Source organism: Vanessa cardui, chromosome 11 (assembly GCF_905220365.1).
Source record: "Vanessa cardui chromosome 11, ilVanCard2.1, whole genome shotgun sequence".
Classification (NCBI taxonomy): Eukaryota; Metazoa; Arthropoda; class Insecta; order Lepidoptera; family Nymphalidae; genus Vanessa; species Vanessa cardui.
The window spans coordinates 7,750,733-7,775,006 of NC_061133.1; the positions used below are offsets into that span (position 1 = coordinate 7,750,733).

The following is a 24,274-nucleotide window of genomic DNA, read 5'->3' on the forward strand; positions in this document are numbered from 1 at the left end:
AACAACACGTGTTGGGTAAAAATAATACGAATGTATAAGTATCAATGTTTATTAACATCATGATTAAGACAAAAAGTAACAGCATCAAATTTTATTCAAAAATGAAAAAGAATTCGTTACAATAATACTCTTTATCTATATAGTAGTCAATCATTATATTCTGCATTTCATTATAAACACTTTACATATTATCTAGTAAAATAAAACCCTATGTTGAGTGTACCATCAAAACATGTTCTGCGTCATGCAAAACAAACGAATAGAAGAATATACTATATAATAATAAATTTCTCATTGGAATACGTTACAATAAAATGATTTCATTACAGATAGTAAAAGTGTGTATATTTTAAACATTTAACAAAAGTATATGTTTGTATATGTATATTTATAGTGCGATATAAAGTCATGATGGACTATCTTTGTTCAGTGTTTATTTCTTATTACTAAAATTCATCTACTCTGCAGTCGTTTTAATGTTTTTAAAAATAAATATGGATTTATAGAAAAAAAAATTAAAAATTGCTGAGCGAAACATATTTTTAAATGGCACAATACGCATATTAAGATCGGAATAAAATTATATAAAATGAATTATTAAGTTCATCGTAACATGACAGGCTAGGATAGATTAACGTGCCTTATATTATTAAAACAGCGAGCAACAAGTAAGCGGAGGAATTAGTTTAGCTAAAACTCTTACTAATGTTAACAAGGAGAATAGCAGAACTAAAGACGGAAACGACAAGAAACCATTTCATTTGATTTTAAACAATTACAATTTATTTATTGAAATCACTACGTTAAAAATATTAAAAATACACTTAATATATTACAAAAAGTAAATAAAAATAGCTCAGCAACACCAATTTATTGATGTACTAAAATTAATCAATAGCTTAAAATAAAAAAAATAAGAGACAAAAATATAATTAACAATGAAAATGTGGCCCAGGAACACGGAGGTGGAATCCTAAAGCTCTTAACAAAATTTATTATTATTATATCTCTCTATTGGTGTATTTTTTACTTATACTATTCAATTCCTATACTAAGTGATACATTTAAAGCGTCGCCCTTTCGATTGCAGAGCACGATTGTCGGCGACGAAAAATTCATTTCGTTTCTAAATCTAACTTACGTGACGTAACAAATTCGCGTCAAACACAATAAACCATGAGGGACATCAACTAAACGCGGGCGTCGTGTTCGGGTCGCAACTACTGAGTCAAACGTCTGGACTCGGGGTAGCAGTTTCAGCATTTGTGTTCTGTAAGCAAAAACAAACATTGCAGGATCGTACTCACTGCAACAATCGGTTATGGCATCATTACCGTGTTCGAGTTCAATCGAAACCGGCTCGCCCTGTTTTGTGCTATAAAATATAGAACAACATATACTAGTATTATACGGCCTTTTGCCGGAGCTTCGTTAATTTTTTTAAAACCCACTACCAGAGAATCGGAGTTAATGCGCTCCTTTAAAGTATGGTATTTTGTTTTTTTTTTTTTGTTTTTATGGAATAGGTTGACGGACGAGCATATGGGCCACCTGATGGTAAGTGGTCACCATCACCCATAGACAATGACGCTGTAAGAAATATTAACTATTCCTTACATCGTCAATGTGCCACCAACCTTGGGAACTAAGATGTCATGTCCCTTGTGCCTGTAGTTACACTGGCTTACTCACCCTTCAAACCGGAACACAACAATACTGAGTACTGTTATTTGGCGGTAGAATAACTGGTGAGTGGGTGGTACCTACCCAGACGGGCTTGCACAGAGCCCTACCACAAAGCCCATCAAAACGTAAATAAAGTCCTTCAAAACGTAAGTACGTAAGCTTAATAGACAAAACAACTCACAAGTCGATCGGGATGCAGGCCCGCCCAGTGGACGAAGGAGGGCAAGTCGCGCGCCGGCAGCTCGGCCGCCAGCGCCTTCACGCGCAGGTTGCGGTCGTCCGTCAGCAGCACCACCTCGCGCACGTGCCCCGTCGCGCCCTCTGTGCCGGACACGATTGGTCACAAATGTTGCATTCGAAAAGACAAGCGATCATTTTAGTTAGCCCTCCAGCCATCGGAACTTGCTCAAGAAAATCAATAATATTTAATCTTGTCTCAGCGTCTATTTCTAAACTTATGACATTGCTGTCGTTGTTTGTTTGTTAGTAATCTATTAACTGGGATAGTAAAGTAAGTTAAGAGTAACAGCCTGTAAATTTCCCACTGCTGGGATAAGGCCTCCTCTGCCATTAAGGAGAGGGTTTGGAACATATTCCACCACGCTGTTCCAATGCGGGTTGGTGGAATGCACATGTGGCAGAATTTCGATGAAATTAGACACATGCAGGTTTCCTCACGATGTTTTTTTTCACCGCCGAGCACGAGATGAATTATAAACACAAATTAAGCACATATATACAGTGGTGCTTGCTTGGGTTTGAACCCGCAATCATCGGTTAAGATGCACGCGTTCTAACCACTGGGCCATCTCTCTCTCTCTTAACTGGGATACTTTCGCATAAACAATACAAACCATTAGCGGTGGAGTTGGCGGCGGAGTTGGGAGCGACGGCGGCGGCGCTAGCGGGCGGGTCGGCGGGTGCGGCGGCGGCGGTGAGGTTGGCGTGCAGGTTGAGCGCGGTGGCGAGCACGCGGTCGTCGTTGGTGCCGCGCGCCTGGTCGTGCTCGGCCGCGAAGGCCACGCCGCGCGCCGCCAGCAGCGAGCCGCGCGCCGTGGCCAGCCGCACGCCGCCGCCGCCCGCCGTCAGCCACGCCAGCGCCTCGCGCGCCGCGCCGCCCACGCGCGCGCAGCGCCGCAGACCCTCCAGCTCCGACACCACTGCACGACAGACAGACAGAACACGCTCGTTTAGCCTCACCCCCTTGTACCAGCGGCCGTCGTGTGCAGGTGTAGTATGGCCTCGGAGCCGATGCCTCCTTGGGCCATTTCATTCGAGTGATTATGACTAATGAAAAAATAGCCCCAAATGTACTATTCGCGACGTCGTTGCCGTTAAGTGGAATGTCAACATGCGTGACTCATGTTTTAGCGTTATCTGGTGTCATGGCTTTTTTCATGTTCTTAGAATAAATTTGAACCGAAGTAAAATCATCAAATAGCGGCATTAACACTTATTACATATTCATGGTGTACCATTTGAAAACTGTTTTGCGTTTTATTTACTAACGGAATAATTTTTAATACTTGATCTATATATACTCATTATTAAGCAAAATATTTTACGATACAAAGTTATATGTATATTAAACATCTGTAGACAGAATTTGTTTCATGTTTTACTTATAGAACAAAATCAATTTCCTCATTAAAACATATTCACATTACAACATACTACCGTTGTTTGACACCGACATTTAGTTTGTCAAGATTACAGTTAACAAATACAAATATTAAAGTGATGTGACACAGACCGACGAGTGGCACGGCGAGCTGGTAGGGCTGTCCGGGCGTGGCGGCCACGGCCTGCAGCAGCGGCAGGTGGTCGATGAAGCAGTTGGTGTCCGGCACCAGCCAGCGCGGACGCACCTCCACTTCAACGCTCACCCAACTGCTGCTGAGCATTTCCTGTAAAAATAGTACAAATCGTAGACGCCGTGTTACGTATAAACCTTCAAAGCATCCTTGTTTTAATTCACTCGATTATTACTGCTATTACCATATTTATGGATTTTGCTCACGCCAAACTTATCGTACGATCTCGATCAGATAATTATGAAAAAAAAAATATACCGGTTCAAGAAAAATTCCAGTTCCGGTCTAAAAAAGTTAGAAGGTTCCAAGAGATTGAAGCAAAAAATATTACTTTCGACCAATTTCATCGCGAGGGAAAAAAAAGTCGTCGAAGTTTTTTCCATAATTTTTTCGTAAAATTACACGAACCGAACAAGTAATACGCGTTTAAGTATTCAAAATATAACATCGGCACGAACTTGTTTAAAGAATGTTTCTGCAATGTGTCACAGACCTGCATTCGTTGTCGGCGTTGTTCGAGCGTCGCTTTCCGAGATTCGAGTTGCTCTTTCCTCCTGAGTAATTTTCGTGTGGTTTCGTCGGCACCTTCCGGCAGCTCCTCGCTGAGACTGGTCGGGCCACTCGTTATACCATTGGCACTGTCATCGTCTCCTGAATCTTCCGTCTAAAATAAACGAGGACAATTTTGAATTACATGAGACAACATCATATACATTACTCTGATCCCAATGTAAGTAGCTGAAGCACTTGTGTTATGGAAATCAGAAGTAAGGACGGTACCACCAACACCCAGACCCAAGACAATGGTAATCTACATCGACTCGGCCGGGAATCGAACCCGGGACCTCAGAGTGGCGTACCCATGAAAATCGGAGTACACACCCCTCGACCATGGAGGTCGTCATGCCCTTCGGTTGTAAAATTAGTTCGACTTTTTTTTTTAAATATATCCCAGATTTAAGGGAACAATTTTTAAATTTAATCTAAACGAAATGAACGATTTTAAAATAAAAAACAATTGAACATCACTCCCATTCATACAGACAGCCTCCAACAAGGACGATCTCTTTGAAAAGCTCAATAGTTTGTTTATAATAATTGAAAATTTACATCAATTAAAAATTATTATACCTTAGCGTTGATTATGAGACAGACAGACGCAATGTATATTTGACTTCTTAATAAGCGAGCTTTGTGTCGCAAAATCAAATGAAATTGGCAGAGATTAATTCTCATCAAAATATCACGTCAATATTATGACGTCACTTAATTCAACATTTCACACATTTTAATTCATTAATAAGTAAATTTAATTCCAATAATGACGCAATGGCGTATAGAATATTCATAGTGAAGTTTTTAAATTAACATGGTTATTTTTATTATTAGAGTTGTTAATTTCGGGATATTTACCATGTTTGTTCGGTGGAAAAATAAAATAAAAAATTCGCGAATTGATACGGTGAGTTTCGTCTGCAAAACACGGGATCGAATGTCGAGTGTACATAAAATAAATTCAACTAGTGACAATGGTAGGGGTGGAAGTGACAACAGTAATGGTGACCGGTGTTTACGTAGCAAACGTACAAGAAAGGAGGTAGTTCGATACGGACACCTCTAACATTATCAGCATCTACCCGCAAACTTCAGTCTCGTGAACATGACATTCGTAGACAATGTCGAAATATCGAGTTCCACCGAACAAAAATAAGAAACATGATAAATATCCCGAAATTAATAACTTTAGTCATAGTGAAGTGCTTACCAGCTGCTGCAAGGGCGCGTAGTTGACCTTGGCGTGTTGCACGGCGCTCACGTAGCGCGGCTGCGCGCCCGCCGGGTATTCCAGCTTCAGCACGGGCGGCTCCACGCCCACGAGGTACCTGTGCGTAGTACAGCTGTAGTGCTATTGTTGCCATTTTTAACAATGTCAATTGCTTATGGCCCATTTTATCTATTCTATTAGAAACAACGGAAAAATCTTCTAGGAATAAAATGTTCATACAAAAGCTAACTTCACAGTAAAGGCTTTCTAATTGCAACCAAATAGATCGAATCGGAAACTCAATCGTAAAATTCAAAAATATGTTAAAAAAATTGTCCCATTTACCAAACCCTGAGCGTATACGTAAGACTTTATCAATCGATCGTTGATTGATTAAAAAAAAAAACCTTTTACTAAAACATATTCATAAGAATTCTTGTATAAACAAGTACTTAAATACTTATATAAGTATATGAATAAGTGTGGCGTTCTGATAATTCTCCAGGGACGTCATCATTTTATTTTACTGTAACGTATTTTCAAGGGCTTTACCCAACTTTTTTTTTCATTGATGAGATATCATATTACAATCACGCATACTGTGTCCTGCACAACCATACGTTTATACAAATATATTTTAATCTTTAAAGCCTTTAATTGGTCCGTGTCTTGACAGAAAATATTTAAATTATAAAAGGAATATTTTATTTATTTTAATGAGAACTGTATGTCAAACTAAAGTTGACCTTTATTTTTTCTTATATCTCTAAACATAAAAACGGCTGCTGCGACTTATTCTAAAAAAAGACATTGTACCAACAGTTATCGCGATCAAATATTTATATTTCAACTTTCTAAAGTAAAGTCTACTTTAGAAAGTTTAGATACAAATATCTAACACGAAGTAATTCTTCAACGTTAGCTTGAAAAGGGCCCAGACTAACAACCATTATGAGAAGTAATTTCTCTAAAATATAAGACGTCCAAATGAAAAAAAAATACCGAATACATGGTGTATGTAAATAATGTTTCATATAGAAGACAACTTCATAGTAAATCCTGTCGTGGTTTTACGCATTTCACTCAAACATACCCTGACTTTTCTCAGAAACAACAATTCTAAATTCGATTCTAATATTGAAGAAGATTTTCAATGAGCAATTATATGACTTTTTTAAACAAGGTAGAGTAAAAAATTAATCCTTTGTGCAAAATTTAATTATATAATTACATTTTTTATTATAGACAGAAACTGTTATTACGGTGCTAATAGATTAGATATATGAACATTTATTTATAATAAAAATTGTGTTGCTGTGCATCTCCTACTCGAAGGCAAACATACTTTTACAGCAAATCTGTTTTATTTTTTGTGTATAACAATGATAACAAAATTTTAATCAATAAAAGAGTATTTAAAAAAAATGCCTCGATAAATAAACACTTCAGAAACAAAATTTGAAATAGAAACATTTCATTCATTCGATTGCAATAAAAATGAACTTTGGAGTATTTCAATTTAATTAAAATTGCTTCAGGCAAAAAAAGACACCAGAATTGTCCCGGTCGTCCCTGTCTACCGAATGCGCAACACTCACTCGGTGCCGAAGAACAGCAGCTTGCGCGTGCGCAGCGCGTGCTCGGCGCTGTGCGGCGCGGCGGCGGGCGCGGGCCGCAGCCACGCCGCCGCCGGCTCCATGTACATGAGCGGCGTGAAGCCCGCCAGCGACGCGTCCTCCGGCAGCCGCACGCACGCCAGCCCTGCGCGCGCACACACACACATTACACACGTCGCACACGCCGCACAGGAGCCACTATAATAACACTTTGCACCATTCTTCTATCAATAACACCATCTTGCGTGCATTGTCGGACCGCTGGGATTCACCAATACTAGCTCACTGGATACGACTTCACGTAGTCCAGTAGAATAGTTTAAAATTAGTTAAAAAAAAAATGTCATACATAAATAATTAAGTAAAATTGCTTTTGTGAACTTACTAACCAATTTAGGTATTAAGATTAATTAATTTATTTTTACTAACACTATATGGATCTATGTAAATTATGGTCTGAAATAAATGATTATTATTATTATTATTATTATTGTGTTCCCGTTTCAAAAGTGAGTGAGCTCGTGTACGTGAACTACAGTCACAGCAGGCTTAACATCTTAGCTCAAACTCAAACTCAAATTCCTTTATTCAATATAGAAGCATTACACTTTCTTATTGATTGTCAAATAAACACTACCACCGGTTCGGAAAAAGGAACACCCTGACCTGAGAAGAACCGGCGAAAGAAACTCAGCGGGTCTTTTATATACGCCACCAACATTGGGAGCTAAATAACAAATATTTAGCTCCCAATGTTGGTGGCGTATTGATGATGAGGGAATACTATTTTTTATAGCGTCAATCTTTTGGGTACATTTACAAGTCCAAGCTTTACAATTAAAAAAATATTTAAATACCAATAAAATCGACACTGTGGCACATTTCCTCTACAGAAGTTAGGACGCTTAAATCTTAGCCTCATGTAAAAAAAACACTTCATATAAGTATACTTCCACATTAAAATACTAAAACATCTTTATTCAATATTGATTTACCATCAGTACTAAGTATGAAAACTTTTGATTAACTCTGTAAATGTTACCTTCTTTCATTTCGCTTTCGAATTCAATAGATTTGTCGTCGAGATCTTCGAGTATATTCATAAGCTTCGCGAGCCAATCCCAAGGATCGCTGTCGTTTCTAAACACAAACAAACAATATTTATTCCAAAAATATTCAACCACTCCTCCCCTGTTTCACGATCTCAATGTACTTACTCTATTTCGAAACTGTCCAATGATGGTGGCGGATTCCATATGCTACTGTGACATAACATCCAATCTGACCACACCTGAAAAGAAAAATATTAACCTTCGTCTTTACTTTAAAAAAAGCTAATCATTATCATTAATGATTTGAAACTACTTGTTGTGAGAAAAAAAAATTATACAGATTATTAAATGACGTTAAAAAATCTCTAGCAAAATATCTCAAAACGTTTGTTTTTGAATGAGAATTATATAAAATTACAAAAAATATTTAGGTATCAATAAATCCTTTGCTGCAATGTATTTTGTCAATCAATATATTCATAAATTTCAGAGAATAATATAAGAATCGCTAAATCTGAGATAAAGATTTAATCATAAATAATTCGATCACCACATTAGTAGGTACCTTTATAGCGGGTAATAATAACAGTGCGTCCGCATGCTGCTGCGTGTGCGCCGGTTCGGGCAACAACGCGCAGCAGCGCTCCAGCAGCGCGCCGAACATAAGCAGCGACACCCCCAAAGCGCATTCGAGCCACGCTGTTCTTTCGCCGCCATTTTCTTTTCCTACATTTTAAATCATATTAAACCATGGACAAAGGCACGTGTAATAATTTATAAAAGTAAAGTAAAGTAAAGTAACAGCCTGTACATTTCCCACTGCTGAGATAAGGCCTCCTCTTCCATTAAGGAGAGGGTTTGGAACATATTCCACCACGCTGTTCCAATGCGGGTTGGTGGCATGCACATGTGGCAGAATTTCGATGAAATTAGACACATGCAGGTTTCCTCACGATGTTTTCCTTCACCGCCGAGCACGAGATGAATTATAAACACAAATTAAGCACATATATATAGTGGTGCTTGCCTGGGTTTGAACCCGCAATCATCGGTTAAGATGCACGCGTTCTAACCACTGGGCCATCTCAGCTCTCAAATTCTCTAATTTATATGCTAGTATAATGTAATATATATACACATTAGATACAACAAAATGTTTATGTGTAGTGTCTGTTGTTACAGTACGTAATCAAAACATTAGTTCATACATAGTACAGCTGTACTATAGCTATATTTACTATATGCATGAATTAAGTACCCACTGAACGTATTTAAATTCAAATTAATATTTTTATTACGGGGAATAAAGATTACAACGATGAGAATTCCAATTCCATTTCAATTCCAATTGAATATATTACTAGATATCCTTTTTTTACTTAAACAATAAGTACATTTATTACTCGTCAGCGAAAAAAACACTAGGACAGTTTAAATGTTATACAAAGCTTGTTTAAATTAACGAGCAAACCTTTCATTAGGAGTTCTTTATTGCGTTGTAAAAGGACATGTTAAAAACAATTAAATTGAATTATAATTACATATTATATAATCATTAAGTATAAAAAATTAAATTAAAAGAAAACAAACAGTTTTCTCTGAGAAATATTGACATATTTAATGGATAAGAATAGAGACAGCGTTGACGATGACGGACAACATGTCAGCGCCAGCGAGCCGGCCGGTTATAAATAGAAATAGTCGGCTAAAAATACTCCGCACGGATTACACCTGCAAACGTGAGTCGCTTACTATCTTTAAACTTGCAAAACTAGACGCATAACACTAAGACCGCTTAAGTCTAAATAAAAATCTAGTAGTAATAGCAGTTACATTAGTGATGTCGTTATTGCCATAATAATTTTAAGGCTTTAAATGGTATTCGCTGTAGTTGCGGATTTTATACCTTCTATTGATTGTTTAAATAAAATAAAAATTTATTTTATCATCTTTATACAACCATTACCCGAGAAGTAATAACAACTGTAAACTTTAATAGTCATTTTATGTTTTGCATCGATATGTTTTATTGTGTATAGATAATGACCGTATGCAAAACAAGGTGTTTATTTAAAGGAAACATTCAATAATTAATAAATCAACTTTATCTCGAAACAGATTGAGAACGATTACCGAAATCCTTTTCTAATGAATAACCGTCGATGCAAAAATAAAAGAGCGGAGTCAGTGGAATCGGTTTGTTAACCCTCGGTCGTCATGTCTACAATCTCACCGACGTGTACCGACGCAGGCGACGGCGCTGACCCTACAGTGCAACAACCTCCAGCTTGTAATTATAAGCTTTTGTTGCACACAAAACTGCAGGAAATACGACCGCTAACGTATATTTATAAAGTATTTTTAAAGAAACCTGCAATAAACACATCATTCAAACGAAACGGCGTCAACCAAATCCGTTTTTACTTTGTTTTTATCGCCCTATTACCTATTATTGCAGTCCTGATAGTCTACCATAGCTAATTACGTGAGTCTAGAAAATAGCATTTTTTATCGATTGAATAATTTCTCGCAACGATTGTATTCGTTTCGGTTCGCTTGTCTGAGAAGGTCACAAAAACTAGAATTCCAGCTATTAAAACTTAACATATTAAATAGCTTTTAAACACTTTATAAGAAACTTGTAATATTATGTATAAATCTTAACCGCCGAAGTAATTAAAATATTTTTTCCGAGAATCGTTTGCTATTTGCAGTTTTAGAGTTGCGATTGAGGAGATAATTAATGTTTTGGAAGCACATCAGGCATAATTTCAACACAAGTGGTGAGGGAAAAAGCTTTGTTTTGCTTTAAATGCAACTGACTTTGATACTGATCAATTTCTAAAGATTATATTTATTTGTGTTTTTTTTTTTACATTTTCGCTATCATGTTCACTGAGGCTATTAGTGTAGTAACACCGTACATTTTTATAATTATAAAATGATATATGTTGGTTATTAAGATACAAACAAACACCACAGACAATATAAAAACATATAGATTTCGTCGAGTATTTCTTACAATTTAATACTACTTTTCACTTTCATAAAATATCAGTAAAATGTCAAAAATAGTAAGAATGAAATTAAACTTATTCAGGAAAGTTATTTGAAATAATATAGTATAATATACACACTTTGTTTTCATGTTACCGTATTTTTTTTTCATCATCGTTCCTATAAATTTTATTTATGACGTATGAATGCTTTGGGTTCTCTTGTGAAAACTATGAGTAGAATATAATTTATAGTTAAAACATGAGAAGCTAGCGTCTCATCACGTTGATACATATCTTCAGCGAGTAGAGATAGAATATATAAGATTAATGAAAATAACAAAAGTGTTGAATTACTAAAATTATAGATTTAATGGACATGATCAAATTAATAACAGTTATTAATTAAAAAAAAAAAAACGTTTTTATTTGAGTAGAACACTCAATTTTACAGCTATTAAGCATTTGTTTTTTAATGATAAAATTAAATATCACTATATTTTATATGTATTAAATGTCTAACTTTTAATTTTATAATAAAAAAAAATTTAATTTGTATTTATTACATTTGTAAAAAATCGCCTACGAACCGTATCATTTGATATCTAAAATATATGTATTTGCTTTCAATAATTTATGTATCGTAATAAGTTTTTAGTAATTATTAAAGTTAATGATATAACCGGGTCGGATTCCAGCTTCTCCGAGCAATAATAACGGCATAACATGCTATCCGATGCACGCACATGACCGTCACAAGGACAATACACTCGAACCGCTATAAATAAATGTATGACATACAAATTACGAGCGGAAATCGAACCTTGTGAATCGCTAAATCGTTTTTCGTGTCTCTTGTAAATTATATTACGTCCTAACGTTCGACGTATCTTCACGGAACCGCTTATAGTTAGCAAGAATATAAATAACTCTAACACAATAATGTCGAACGGATATCCAATGGAATTGGTGTAAATAATAAATATTTATAATATAGGTATTCATATTTACAACATAGGTTAGTCTAAATGGCAACTTTTTTATCAACCTCAAATACATTGCGCTTTGTATTGCAGATGCATTTTGTTTTATAAACAAAAGTAAGAGTAGCCAGAGAGTAAGAGTGAAAGGGGGGGGGTGTTACATGAAGATAGAGTGAGAGATATTAAGGGAGATAATAAATAAATAATAATAAATATGAGACAACATCACATACATTACTCTGATCCCAATGTAAGTAGCTAAAGCACTTGTGTTATAGAAAATCAGAAGTAACGAAGGTACCACAAACAACCAGACCCAAGACAACATAGAAAACTTATTGTAATCTACATCGACACGGCCGGGAATCGAACCCGGGACCTCGGAGCGGCGCACCCATGAAAACCGGTGTACACACCACTCGACCAGGGAGGTCGTCAAAGACCTATATATATATATAGATAGGGAGGAAGTTAGAGGGGTATGAGTGAGTGAGAGAGATAGAGATAGAGATACCTTTGAGCGAGGCGGCGGTGGTCTCGACGGCGAACATGTTGAGCGCAGTGAGCTGCAGCAGGCGCGCGGCGGGCGTCGGCAGCGGCTGGCGGTGCAACAGAGCGCGGAACTGTCGCAGCATCTGCGCCGCGCTCGCGTGGAACGACTCCATGCTGGCGCCGACAACACTTCGGTTACTCACGGTCACGTGTTAAGTCACATATACAAAAAAAAACTATTCTATGTACAGTGGGTCGTTTTTAAAGTAAAGTAAAGTAACAGCCTGTAAATTTCCCACTGCTGAGATAAGGCCTCCTCTTCCATTAAGGAGAGGGTTAGGAACGTATTCCACCACGCTGTTCCAATGCGGGTTGGTGGAATGCACATGTGGCAGAATTTCGATGAAATTAGACACATGCAGGTTTCCTCACGATGTTTTCCTTCACCGCCGAGCATGAGATGAATTATAAACACAATTAAGCACATATATATAGTGGTGCTTGCCTGGGTTTGAACCCGCAATCATCGGTTAAGATGCACGCGTTCTAACCACTGGGCCATCTCAGCTCGTCGTCGTCGTCGTTGTTTTTATTATTATAAAATTTGTTTACTAAATCCGTTAGAAATCGATTTTCACAGACGCGTTATGCTTACATTAATCAATTTGAAATGGTTATCTTTGTAAAAAGCCAATTTAGTTCAGAATCGAGTCAAATACTCGTTACATATTTTTATTCGGCACATTCGACCAAACATTCGGGTCCCACTGGAACTGTGATGTGGCAGAGTAATTCGTTTAAACTATTTCGCCGCTATCTGTATCTATTGATTATGTTTCTATTCTTTGTTTTTTTCGCTGACTGACGCAAGCCAAGCTCCGTACAATAAAATCTGTGCATTAATCATATAGCGACCCTAAAAAAATCCGGTTTAACCTAAACTAACCCTGTATTCGGTTTTTGGCCTATATTCCGCCAATCACTAATTAAATATATATTTTTGAAGACAATGTAAAATCAATCTTATGGTTTTATTTTTCTATCAGTATGATAGCTAATCCATAAAATTATTTTTATAAAATAATTAAAGAAATAGTATTGTAGTAATAATCATTAGGACTAGGATTTGAAATAAGTAATACTTACTCAATTTTTGTTATCAGTTTCCCGTGAACATGTAAATAACTTGTGATGAAATTTTTATTTAACTGTAACAAAAATAAGTATTAACCTAAAAATCTCAACATACAAACAAATGTGTTGTCTGTAAGTGAATGCAATGCAGAACGTTACGTATACGAAATAAGAGACATATGTAAAATGCCTAATCGAGACTTTGTATTTAAACTACTTATATATGCTATCAGTGATATTGTTAAATTAAAGTCAAGTTATCCTTCGTAGCGAAAGAAAAATCTGATACTGGCATCGCCACTCCTCACAAGGATCGTTATCAATACAATACAACAACAACAGCCTGTAAATTCCACTGCTGGGGTAAAAGGCCTCCTCTCCCTTTTTGAGGAGAGGGTTTGGAACATATTCCACCACGCTGTTCCAATGCGGGTTGGTGGAATACACATGTGGCAGAATTTCTATGAAATTTGTCACATGCAGGTTTCCTTACGATGTTTTCCTTCACCGCTGAGCACGAAATGAATTGAATTGCACATGAAACAGCGGTGCTTGCCTGGGTTTGAACCCGCAATCATCGGTTAAAATGCACGTGTTCTAACCACTGGGCCATGTCGGCTGTCCGTGATAGGTTATTTTTAAAAGTACGATGTAAGTGAGTATGTGTTGTCGTGCGTATGGCGGGCGCGCACCTCGACGGGCGTCATGGAGGCGAGCGCGTCGTCGGCGGGGCGCAGCGTGGTGGTGCGCTGGCCGCCCGCGCGCACCCACACCTCGCGCCGCAGCCCCGCGCACGCGCTCTCGCCGCGCCCCGCCTCCGCCGCCGCCTGCCGCTTGCGCTCCGCCGCCTCGTACTGTCGGACACGAGGACGCTTTTAAATGCTATGCTACCAGGGTTGCCTATTCACCTAATTCCCCAAAAATCTTAGCGAAATTCCTCATATTGGGGAAAATAAATGTCCCAATTCCCCACAAATTCCTCACACAGTAATAAAGGAAAAAATCATGTTTTCATTTCCTAACAATAAAATCCAATTTTCGATGTTACTCTGACGACCTTTTTTTTTCGTTGCATCACACTAGTCGTGGTTAATGTCTGTATACAATGTGTTTTTGTTACAATGCTAACTAACAATCGACTACAAGACGGGTAAACAATCAATTACTGATCGTTTTGGTATAAAACGCATAAGTATAAATTCCCCTCATTTTCCTCACATGTGACAATCCCCACACTTATCCCCGATCGACTTAAGATTCCCCGCAATTTGGGGAATTCCCCACACATTGGCAACCCTGTATGCTACATCCCCGATGGAGTGCCCGGGAGGTCGCTATCGATGACGTCATCGATTGCGCTGATCAATACTCAAATTATTATTACGGTATTTGAAAAACATGGAAAATACTAGCGCATGGTAGTTTTTTGTCATAAACAAGACATTAATTCTGGGAGAAACATTTATTTTAATTTCGAATTTTAATATATGTGCATCTATAATTTCCGCTACAAAGTATTTGTCAATAAGATTATGCAAATCTGCTTCATATAGTTAAATCACGAGAATCTCATATAAAAATAATCAATAGATCTTTACTAATACTATTAAAAAAATTAACACTGGCACCGAACGGCCGGATGCCGAGCAAGACGACATAAAATATGAAATGTTTAAATTATCGTTATTTATCAACAATTATTTAATTATTATAATTGACATATATCTCAAAATCATAAATACCTTTTTTCTATTTTCTTCGAATAACGACAATAGACTTTCACGAGCTGATTGAAATGGATTCGAGGACATTAAACTTCGCATATAATAATACACTGCGTCAAGTTTTCTCCTCTGAAATATAAACGTTAAATTACAAATTGTACATAGTATTATTTAATAAGTCACACCATTGTAAATATTGTCAACTTACGGCATATATTGCTAAAATAGCTAACTGATTATATGGTCTGCCGTTTTTGGGATTTATTAGCTGTGCTTTGGTGTACCAAAATTTACTTTTAGCGTAATTATTCGTTTCATTCACTTGCTCCTTATATCTAGCTAAGTCACCAAGAAACACATACAGCTTCTGAACTGAAATTAAAGCTAAGCCGACGTAGCCGAGACCTTTGGGCGGCAAAACGTGATTGTCGTTTATGTAGTCTTCAGTGTTGAACTTGTAAGTCTTCTCTAAAGTTTGAACGAGATTCTCGAAGAAAACGTTTCCCTCCTCGATAATTGTATTTATCAATTTCACTACTTCGGGCTTCTCTTCAGGAGTCACCGTAGAGATACTCTTTCTTAAATTTTCAATGAAGTTATAGTATAGAATTTTCCAAAACTGGTGTTCAATATTATCAGCTTGGCAGTATTTTAAATCGGATGTCAACAACCTTTCCAGAGCACCCTGTAGAAACTTCCTGAGGAATAAAACTTATAATTATAACATTTCATAAATATATAAGAACTTTACGCAGAAAAAAGTCAGCTTCTAAAAAATTATACGATAATCTGAACCTTAGATCGATATCAGTATTAAGTAAAACAAAAATTAACGACAACAGAACTAAAGTATATCATATTGTAATAAAAACAAAAACATTAAATTATCACACAAAAAGGTCAGGTGGAATCAAAACAACATTTTTAATGAAACAAGCAAAAAACCAATAAATAAATAACCCTCGTTAATAATAAAGTTGGAAAACAACTAACAACATAAAAATGTGCCTAACTGCCTCTGAACTCTATAGAACAGTTTGTACTGAAAATAATATCTTGAGACTAAACATAAATCTGAAACACGACGAAATAGAAAATATACCAATTTTCCTGCAATAAGAAATAGAAAACGCTGTTAAGAGTCAGTAGATTGATAAAGCACTCGGAACAGACTACATAACAAATAAAATTATCAAAGATTCAGTGACCATATAAAAAAAAGTTAAAAAAACTCGCGGAAATATACCAGACAGTATATATACTATCTTAATGGATGAGGGTCATAATTACACCATGACATATAAAGGCGGTAGGAACATCAACGAATACTACAGGCAAGTTAGCCTTAAATCAAATATTTACAAGATATTTTCTAAATCATACTAAATAGGAGTACAAGCAGGAATACTGACGGACCTACGGAGTAAACTAGTAGAGCAGGCTTCTCAAGAGTCGATTAGATGCATGTCATAATGCAAATAGAATAAAAATGACAATAATATAGCAAGGCTTTGTATGTTTCCTTGTGTAGATATATATAATAATGAGATATAGTATTTGCCTCGAAATAATATGAATCGCTGGAAAGTTCTAATGCAACAAAGTGTACATTGTGTACCGAAATAGAGTGCCCTATTTGGAATATTGGGGATATTTCTAAAGATGTAAGACAGAGAAATCTGGTCACTTGAAAACATTTCTCAATAAGCGAATCAGGGATCTGGAGTGGGAAAATTTGCGTACAAACATAAAAAAGTATACATCTAAGTTTATGAGAAAAGGGTTGGGTTTGTATAGGAAATATATGGGATATTATAAAGATGTTCAACTCGCGTATTCTATCATATTCTTGCATATGATTGCCAACCTTGATTAACCCAGAAACGTCTTTCTAAGCTAAGGACTCGCCAAAGGGGTATGGAAATAAATATTATATTTAACACTTAAAGATCCAAAAAGCGCAGATGCAAGACGATATAAAAGTAACTGAACTCATAATAATGAAAATAAGGTTAAAATGGAGATGAACAGGATATAACAAGGGATTTTAGAACGAAACGCAGAAATAATGCGTCAACTAAAGGATAGGAAAATATCAAGAGGTTGACGGATGAAAAGATGAACAGACGATATTAAGAATATAAAAGGAACAATCACAATTCCGACACGCAAAGAACGATATCACGTGAATAGAAGGAGAGGCTCTATTTATTGTTGTAATACATCGTCGATTTTCAGTATTATTTAATACTGAAAAGGCTATTTGACAATGCGAAAAATAGATTGTGAATTATTGTAATCACTGTATATTATGAGTTTAAAAATGGTTATTTACTAACGAAAGTTCAAAATAATACTTAATTTATTCAAAAATCCATAAATAAAAATGCAAGATTTCAAACGTTTGTCACGTGACACAAAACGCTCCTGCTTGGCCGGGCTTATGACGAAGTCACTTTCTTGTAAACATTTCTACTATATGTACCACAGATTAAAATACAGCTAAGCGACGTCACCGACCCTACTGCAACGCTATATTGTCCAAGTAGCGTTTTTGCGCGCAATTTAAATATAGAATTTTTGATATGATATTTTAAATATGTATAGTACGACACAACATAGATGTCGCATCGGCAAAATTCGTAAATCCGATCACATCTGAATTGAGTACACTATCCCAAATTATCAATATTGATTACTCATGCGAATATGATCTTTGCACAAACGTAATAACTTGTAATATCATATGACCTAATATATTCGTCAATTTGACGCGTCGATTTACATGCACTTGCTTTCTCTGACGCTTGAATCTATAGCAACGAATAGCGTCGAATGGCGCGATAGGTAGCTATTTCTATTGGTTGTGTAAATTGGCAGTAATCGGTTTTATTTTCATTCCATTCCATTTTCCGATGCTACATCTAATTTGTGTCGTACTATACTAGAAATAAAAAAAAACACAACTTTTACAGTGTTCCTTAACTTGTACTAAATGATATAAAATTGATTTGTGACCTGGTCTCGGCGACGTCGGGCCAGTCGCGGCACAGCGCGAGCGGGCCGCGCAGCGTGTGCATCTTGAGCACGGCGTCGGCGCGGTCGACCTTCTGCAGCAGCGCCACGTGGCGCGCGCCGCGCAGCGCGTCGCCCGCCTCGTAGCCGCGCGCGCCCGCCTCGCGCGACCCTGTGCGCACACGCGTACGACCATTAGCTGCCGCCGGAAACTACTTATCAGTCACATATACATTGGATTACATCCGAGTCGAAATCTTTTTACAATATTAAAACACTCACCCAGTAAAAAGTTATGAGGTAACAAACACAAAAAAAAAAAAAAAAAATACAGACGAATTGATAACCTCCTCCTTTTTGAAGTCGGTTGAAAACTAGTTATAACGGATTTAAATCGCATATATTAATTATTTTTGACATCCCGACGTTTCGAACACTTTACAGCGTTCGTGGTCACGGGTCAGTCTACCCGTTATAACTTGTTTTATTTCAATGTGTAATAATCGCGTAATAAAAACTTAAGACAACATAACCCTCACTTATTATTTTTCATATTTAACGGGTGACAAGTTTAGGTAGTAAATGAATTAATAAATATAATAGTTGTCCTTACCGCGTTCTAATCTAACGTCATGTTTCGTCGGACTCGTTTGTACTATTATTGGTTTCGATGGGTTATGATGGTCGAATAAAGTTTTTTGAGTTTCTAAAGGTCCACGTCTGAAAACATTAAAAGGTTATAGTTTTTTTTTTTGATAGAATATACTATGAAAACTACATTAAGTAACGAAATATATATTATAGAAAACACCTTACCCTTGATCTTTTTGCATATGAGTAATCGAACTTTGTGGTAAGATGATCAAGCCGGGGTGAGCAGTCGATTCTGACGTAGATTTTTCCGAAAGAACGCTATTTAATCTGTTTCTCTGGTTGGCACTTTCAGATTGTCTAAAGAAAAAAAAATATTTTAATTAATATATGTGTCATATGTATTATACAAAGTAAAAGAGGATCTAAAATATGTTTAAGCTGACGTCAACTCTGACTCTGAAACTCAGTCTCAGTCCCCTTACCATGAACCGTGTGCTAATATGTTTAAACATTTAAAAAAATCCTCAATTGATATAATCCATATAAATAAATAATAAATAAATATGAGACAACATCACATACATTACTCTGACCCCAATGTAAGTAGCTGAATCACTTGTGTTATGGAAATCAGAAGTAACGACGGTACCACAAACACCCAGACCCAAGACAACATAGAAAACAAATGATAATCTACATTGACTCGGCTGGGAATCGAACCCAGAACCTCAGAGTGGCGTACCCATGAAAACCGGTGTACACACCACTCGACCACGGAGGTCGTCGAATATGTTTAAACACAAAAAAAATCCTCAATTGATATAAAGCATATATTTCACCTGTCGCCTGTGTGGTGCTTCTTGGACTCGATGATCTCCTCCCGCCAGTTCACGTTGGTGGGCGCGGGCTGCGCGCCGGGCGGGTGCGGCGCGGGCGGCTGCACGTTCTCCGCGTTGCGCCGGCGCCGGCCCGTGCGCTTGCGCGAGCGCCGCCCGCCGCCCGCGCCGCCGCCCGCCCCGCCGCCCGCGCCCTCGCCCGCCTCGCTCACTGCGCTCGGAGTTGGTGAGTGTTTCCTTTCTGTACTGGCCCCACGCCCGCCATTCCATGATGAGTTATTTTTTTTCTGAAATCGGAAACAAAATCAAAGTTACGGATATATTTATAAAAAATATAGTAGTGATTTATTTTTTTAGAAACTAGTATAGCCGTACATATGCAGCGTACCTGATTAGCTAAAGCCCAGGTACCAGATTTACTAGCTGAGGATGGAACCCTAAACCCATCGATTTCCTTGGGACTTGCAGCTCTATGAGTCGATGTGTCTCTGCTGTTGCACTGCGACACTATCATTCTATAAATGAAAATAACAATTTAAACATAAGCTACTCACTGCCCGACACAAAGACAATTTATCATAACATATTGTTATATATTCTTACCTCTCGGAGCTCTGTTCCCTACTGTAAGATCGCAGCGATCTCCATCTATCTAAATCGTCTCTACTGTTCCCAATGGTAGAAGAACGATTACTCCGGTGACTGTCACGTCTTTCTCTTTCTCGCTGTTTCAGCCCGTATGGTATCGCCTCATGGTGTATACTAACATTGCTATCCTTCCTATTTCTCTCTGGCTCATACTGTATGCTAACATTGCTGTCCTTTCTATTTCTTTCTTTCTTTTCAGGATTCCGATTCCCTCGACTAGAGCTCCTGAAATAATTACAAAAATCATATTCACATTACATCTTTGCCAATTCCCTTATGTAAAGGTAAATAATAATCTATTAATATTTACTGACGTGGAAATATCTTAGAGATCGGTAACTATGGGACTAAGCGAGACTTCGATCGTCAGATGACGTCAGCGTAAGACTTGCTTACACACATATTGCACACGTGAGTACTTTGGCACTCACACCTTATTTTTCTTAGACTTGTAATACGTTTCCTTCAACATTCATATTACAGATAGAGATACACATTAATGATATGAAAGATATTACAGATTAAACCAAAGATACATTGAACAATTTCAGATGAATACTTGCAATAATATAATATGTGCATGAATAACATTGTTTTTTGAACTAAAGATTAACAAATAAATAATCAATTACTAAAATTATATTACCTCAAAATTGCAACTAATTAAAAGGCACTTTAGTCTACTACTATGGCCTTAAATTTAATCAAAAATATGATGTCTAGTGTGTCTTTAAATTAGACAGATTATGATTAACTAACAGACTAAATACGTACACAATACGTAATAAATTACGATATAATAAATACGTAAAAAATGAATAAAATAAAGTTGTTAACGATTAATCTTATTGCATTTGCAAAACACTAAAAAGAACTTTATATCATTGGAGCCCAAAAGTTAAATGTAAAGCTTCCATATTGAATAAAGATTTTTGACTTTGACTTTTGACTTAAAAATTAAAGCATTACTTAAAAAAAGCTTTCATTGATTATCGTGCCAGGTTGTGACTTGAGAGCAATTAATGATTGTAATTGGAACACAAAATTACCTTTTGTCTCTACGACGAGATCTACCATTTCTTCTTGAGTCACGTTGCTCAACAGTTTTGTTTTCTTGGACATTGGAAGGTTTTGTACTTTGAGAAAATGAAGCGGATGAGTCACACAAGTCGTCAAGTTTAATATTCTTTTCCACTTCTTCTGTCCAATCCTGTAATCATATACCTCAATAGTTTTAACAAAAACTTTCATTTCAAAAGTCTATATAAAATTAACATTAACAAAATGATAAGTATGCTTTCCATAATACAAAAAAAAATTACCATTTTCTCAAGATATTTAAAACAGAATATTGTGATAAAAATAATATGAACATAAGACAAACATTACGCAGACTTCCAGAATGTATAATAACATAATTAAACTTACCAAATTAGTCATTTCTGATAGATTTGTAGATATTTGGGAAATAGATTCACTATCATTATGGTTTTCACTACTATCTACCTCTCTACTATCTTGTTCTGTATGATTAAATCTTGTCTCATTTCTACTTATACCATTTTTTGAACCTAAAAAAAAATATATATTTGAATTAATGCTCACAATCAAAGTATGATAATGACACATAGACTCATCTGACGACTGGACAATGCCTTTATGAGATGGACTACAATTCAAAATGTGGACTCTCGGTTTAATTATTGTAAAGAATTAAACCTAGTCTTAGATTAAAATCCACATTTTCTATGAACTATGCCATCTTAGCTGACATATGTATAAAAAAATCTACCTACATTTTATTTAACATGGATTTGTTACCATATTATGAAGATGATAATATTTTACAGTTTTCTGATAAATAAATTACTTATCCAGAAATCTTTTATGTATCAACAGAATTTAATGTTTTCAAGTAATATATATTTCATTTTTATTACTTTATAAGCTAATTTATCAAATCAATTTCTAAAGCTTCATGAACTACAGATATGTAACATTCAAGATTTTTTTTAATTTATTAATCATCAGTTGCTTATGTTTTTTTAAAGATTTTTGATCACTTTTTATATTATATATTTATATATTTTGAAATCAATTGCTTTTATACAGCCACAGTTTTAAATATAGTTTTATAAAAATCATAACAAATTACTTGAACTCTTTCTTAGGTATATATTAAAATTATGAATATGAAAGTAACTCTGCTTGTTGCTCTTTCACAGCCAAAAATCTAATCTTTGAAGGAATATGGTATGAAACAAGGTTGAACCTCACGGAACAACATTGGCTACTTTTTTATGCCAACTTGACAACTAACTCCTAAAACATGAGGAAAGCTCCAGTGACAACTAGTTTCAAGTAAAAATTTAATATTAATATATAAAAGAAACAAGTGACTGGTAAGAGGTGTAATTTCCAGTATATAATCTGAATAGATTAATAACATATCAACAAATGAAAAAAATATAAATACCTATAAATATTAAATACTTAAATAATTTTTGATTATACAGAGAATTTGTTGGCTTAAAATTTATAACTAACCTCTATCATTTGATTTAATTTTATTTTCATAATCACTGCTTAGTGAATCTGATTTGTCATAAGAACTTTTTTCCAGTGCATTAGGTTCATATAAATTCATGTATGAATTACTTGGTGTAGATCTTCTGGAGTTCTGTACTTCATAATTTTTTAAATATGAATTTATAAATTTCTCCCTATCAAAGTTTTCATTTTCTCTTAAACGGCCTCTTCCTCTGGAAGGTAAGGTCTGAGACCAGTTTGTATTACTAGAGTTATAAAATGGGCCTGAGTTATAAGATGACTGTGTCATATCATTATTGCTGTAACGATCTTTACTCAATTGGTCTACACTATCAAAACTTTGATGCCCTGATTGTTCTAAATATTTTTTCCTAAATCGAGGTGGTATATTGTCTAAGTTGATGTGTTTAGGTCGAGAGTCAGAGGGAAAACCAGCTGAATTTCTTCTCCCAGATGGAGGTTTGCCACCAGACCTAGATTTATGGCGTCCTGCCCATGTCTCCATACTTCTACTGTCTCTATTTCTGTCTAATGATTTTTGGTCATATAAACTTTGACTTGGTGATACTGATCTAGCTTCAGAGCCTTGCCTGTAATGCCTATTATAATTAACATCATTATCTCTATACTGACAATCTCTTTGAGAAGCATCTTTAGAATAAGGCCCTGTATCACCACTAGAAGTATGATTATCTTGTTTTCCTGATGGTCGTCTCTTATTATATTGACTAGTATTATCACATTTTATAGATGCTTTAGATTGCTTGTCAATATCTGAGTACGAATCTCCCGTTCTTGGTACGTAAAGTTGCTGTTCAGGCTTTCTATGGCGAGTGTTTGCTACTTCTCTACATGTGACATTGACATCTTCACCGTTTACTGAGTGCTGAGATCCGTAATGAGCATCTCGTCCTTTTGGACTATTATCTAAATCATAGGAATCCATTTTAGCATCCAAACCATACCTAGATCGTCTTAGGGGTCCACTACCTGGTTTATAAAGTTTTTGTTGACGTTTCACTTTTTTATAATCTTTGCAGTCATCATCCATAGCAATGACACATTAAGAAATAATCGTTTAGTACTGTAACATTTTCTCAATAAAAACTGTAATTCATTTAACTTGATATACTTATCATAAATTTAACAGTTCACTACAGGCATAAAGGTTATGTTAAGTGCCTCGATAACCAGAGTTGTGCAATTCAATTTTTTTTTTAATTCAACAACAGTTTTCTAAAGAAAATGCTCACCACGTTTAAACTTATTATCAAAAAATAAATATAATTATAATGAAAACAATGCATCAAATAATATACGTTTGTATTATGTCCATTGTCCACAGAACCAAAATATTTGCTGGATTACA

General features: G+C 36.0%; 1 protein-coding gene across 1 annotated transcript; it reads right to left on the reverse strand.

The window, feature by feature from the left end:
• Positions 1–35: 35 nt before the first annotated feature.
• On the reverse strand, positions 36–24,274 carry LOC124533420 (telomerase-binding protein EST1A). The gene is made up of 24 exons (XM_047108661.1): positions 22,903–24,274; positions 21,784–21,926; positions 21,405–21,565; positions 20,311–20,580; positions 20,096–20,222; positions 19,711–19,994; positions 19,094–19,228; positions 18,891–18,997; positions 18,281–18,449; positions 15,471–15,960; positions 15,281–15,391; positions 14,231–14,392; positions 13,551–13,612; positions 12,427–12,578; positions 8,499–8,659; positions 8,099–8,172; positions 7,924–8,021; positions 6,864–7,026; positions 5,266–5,383; positions 3,994–4,164; positions 3,440–3,593; positions 2,541–2,846; positions 1,868–2,007; positions 36–1,270 (listed from the first exon to the last, which is right to left on the reverse strand). Exons 1-24 carry the CDS (start codon positions 23,954–23,956, stop codon positions 1,229–1,231), a joined length of 4,854 nt encoding a protein of 1,617 aa, XP_046964617.1. The 5' UTR covers positions 23,957–24,274; the 3' UTR covers positions 36–1,228.

What these genes read in the sequence shown, in the direction of transcription:
- LOC124533420 (XM_047108661.1), bottom strand. Translation starts at nt 23,956, where the DNA reads ATGGATGATGACTGCAAAGATTATAAAAAAGTGAAACGTCAACAAAAA. An exon ending in TTGGACAGTTTCGAAATAGA is followed by an intron (nt 8,022 to 8,098) that starts GTAAGTACATTG and finishes GTTTGTGTTTAG; the next exon opens with AAACGACAGCGATCCTTGGG. An exon ending in GCTCGCCGTGCCACTCGTCG is followed by an intron (nt 2,847 to 3,439) that starts GTCTGTGTCACA and finishes TCTGTCGTGCAG; the next exon opens with TGGTGTCGGAGCTGGAGGGT.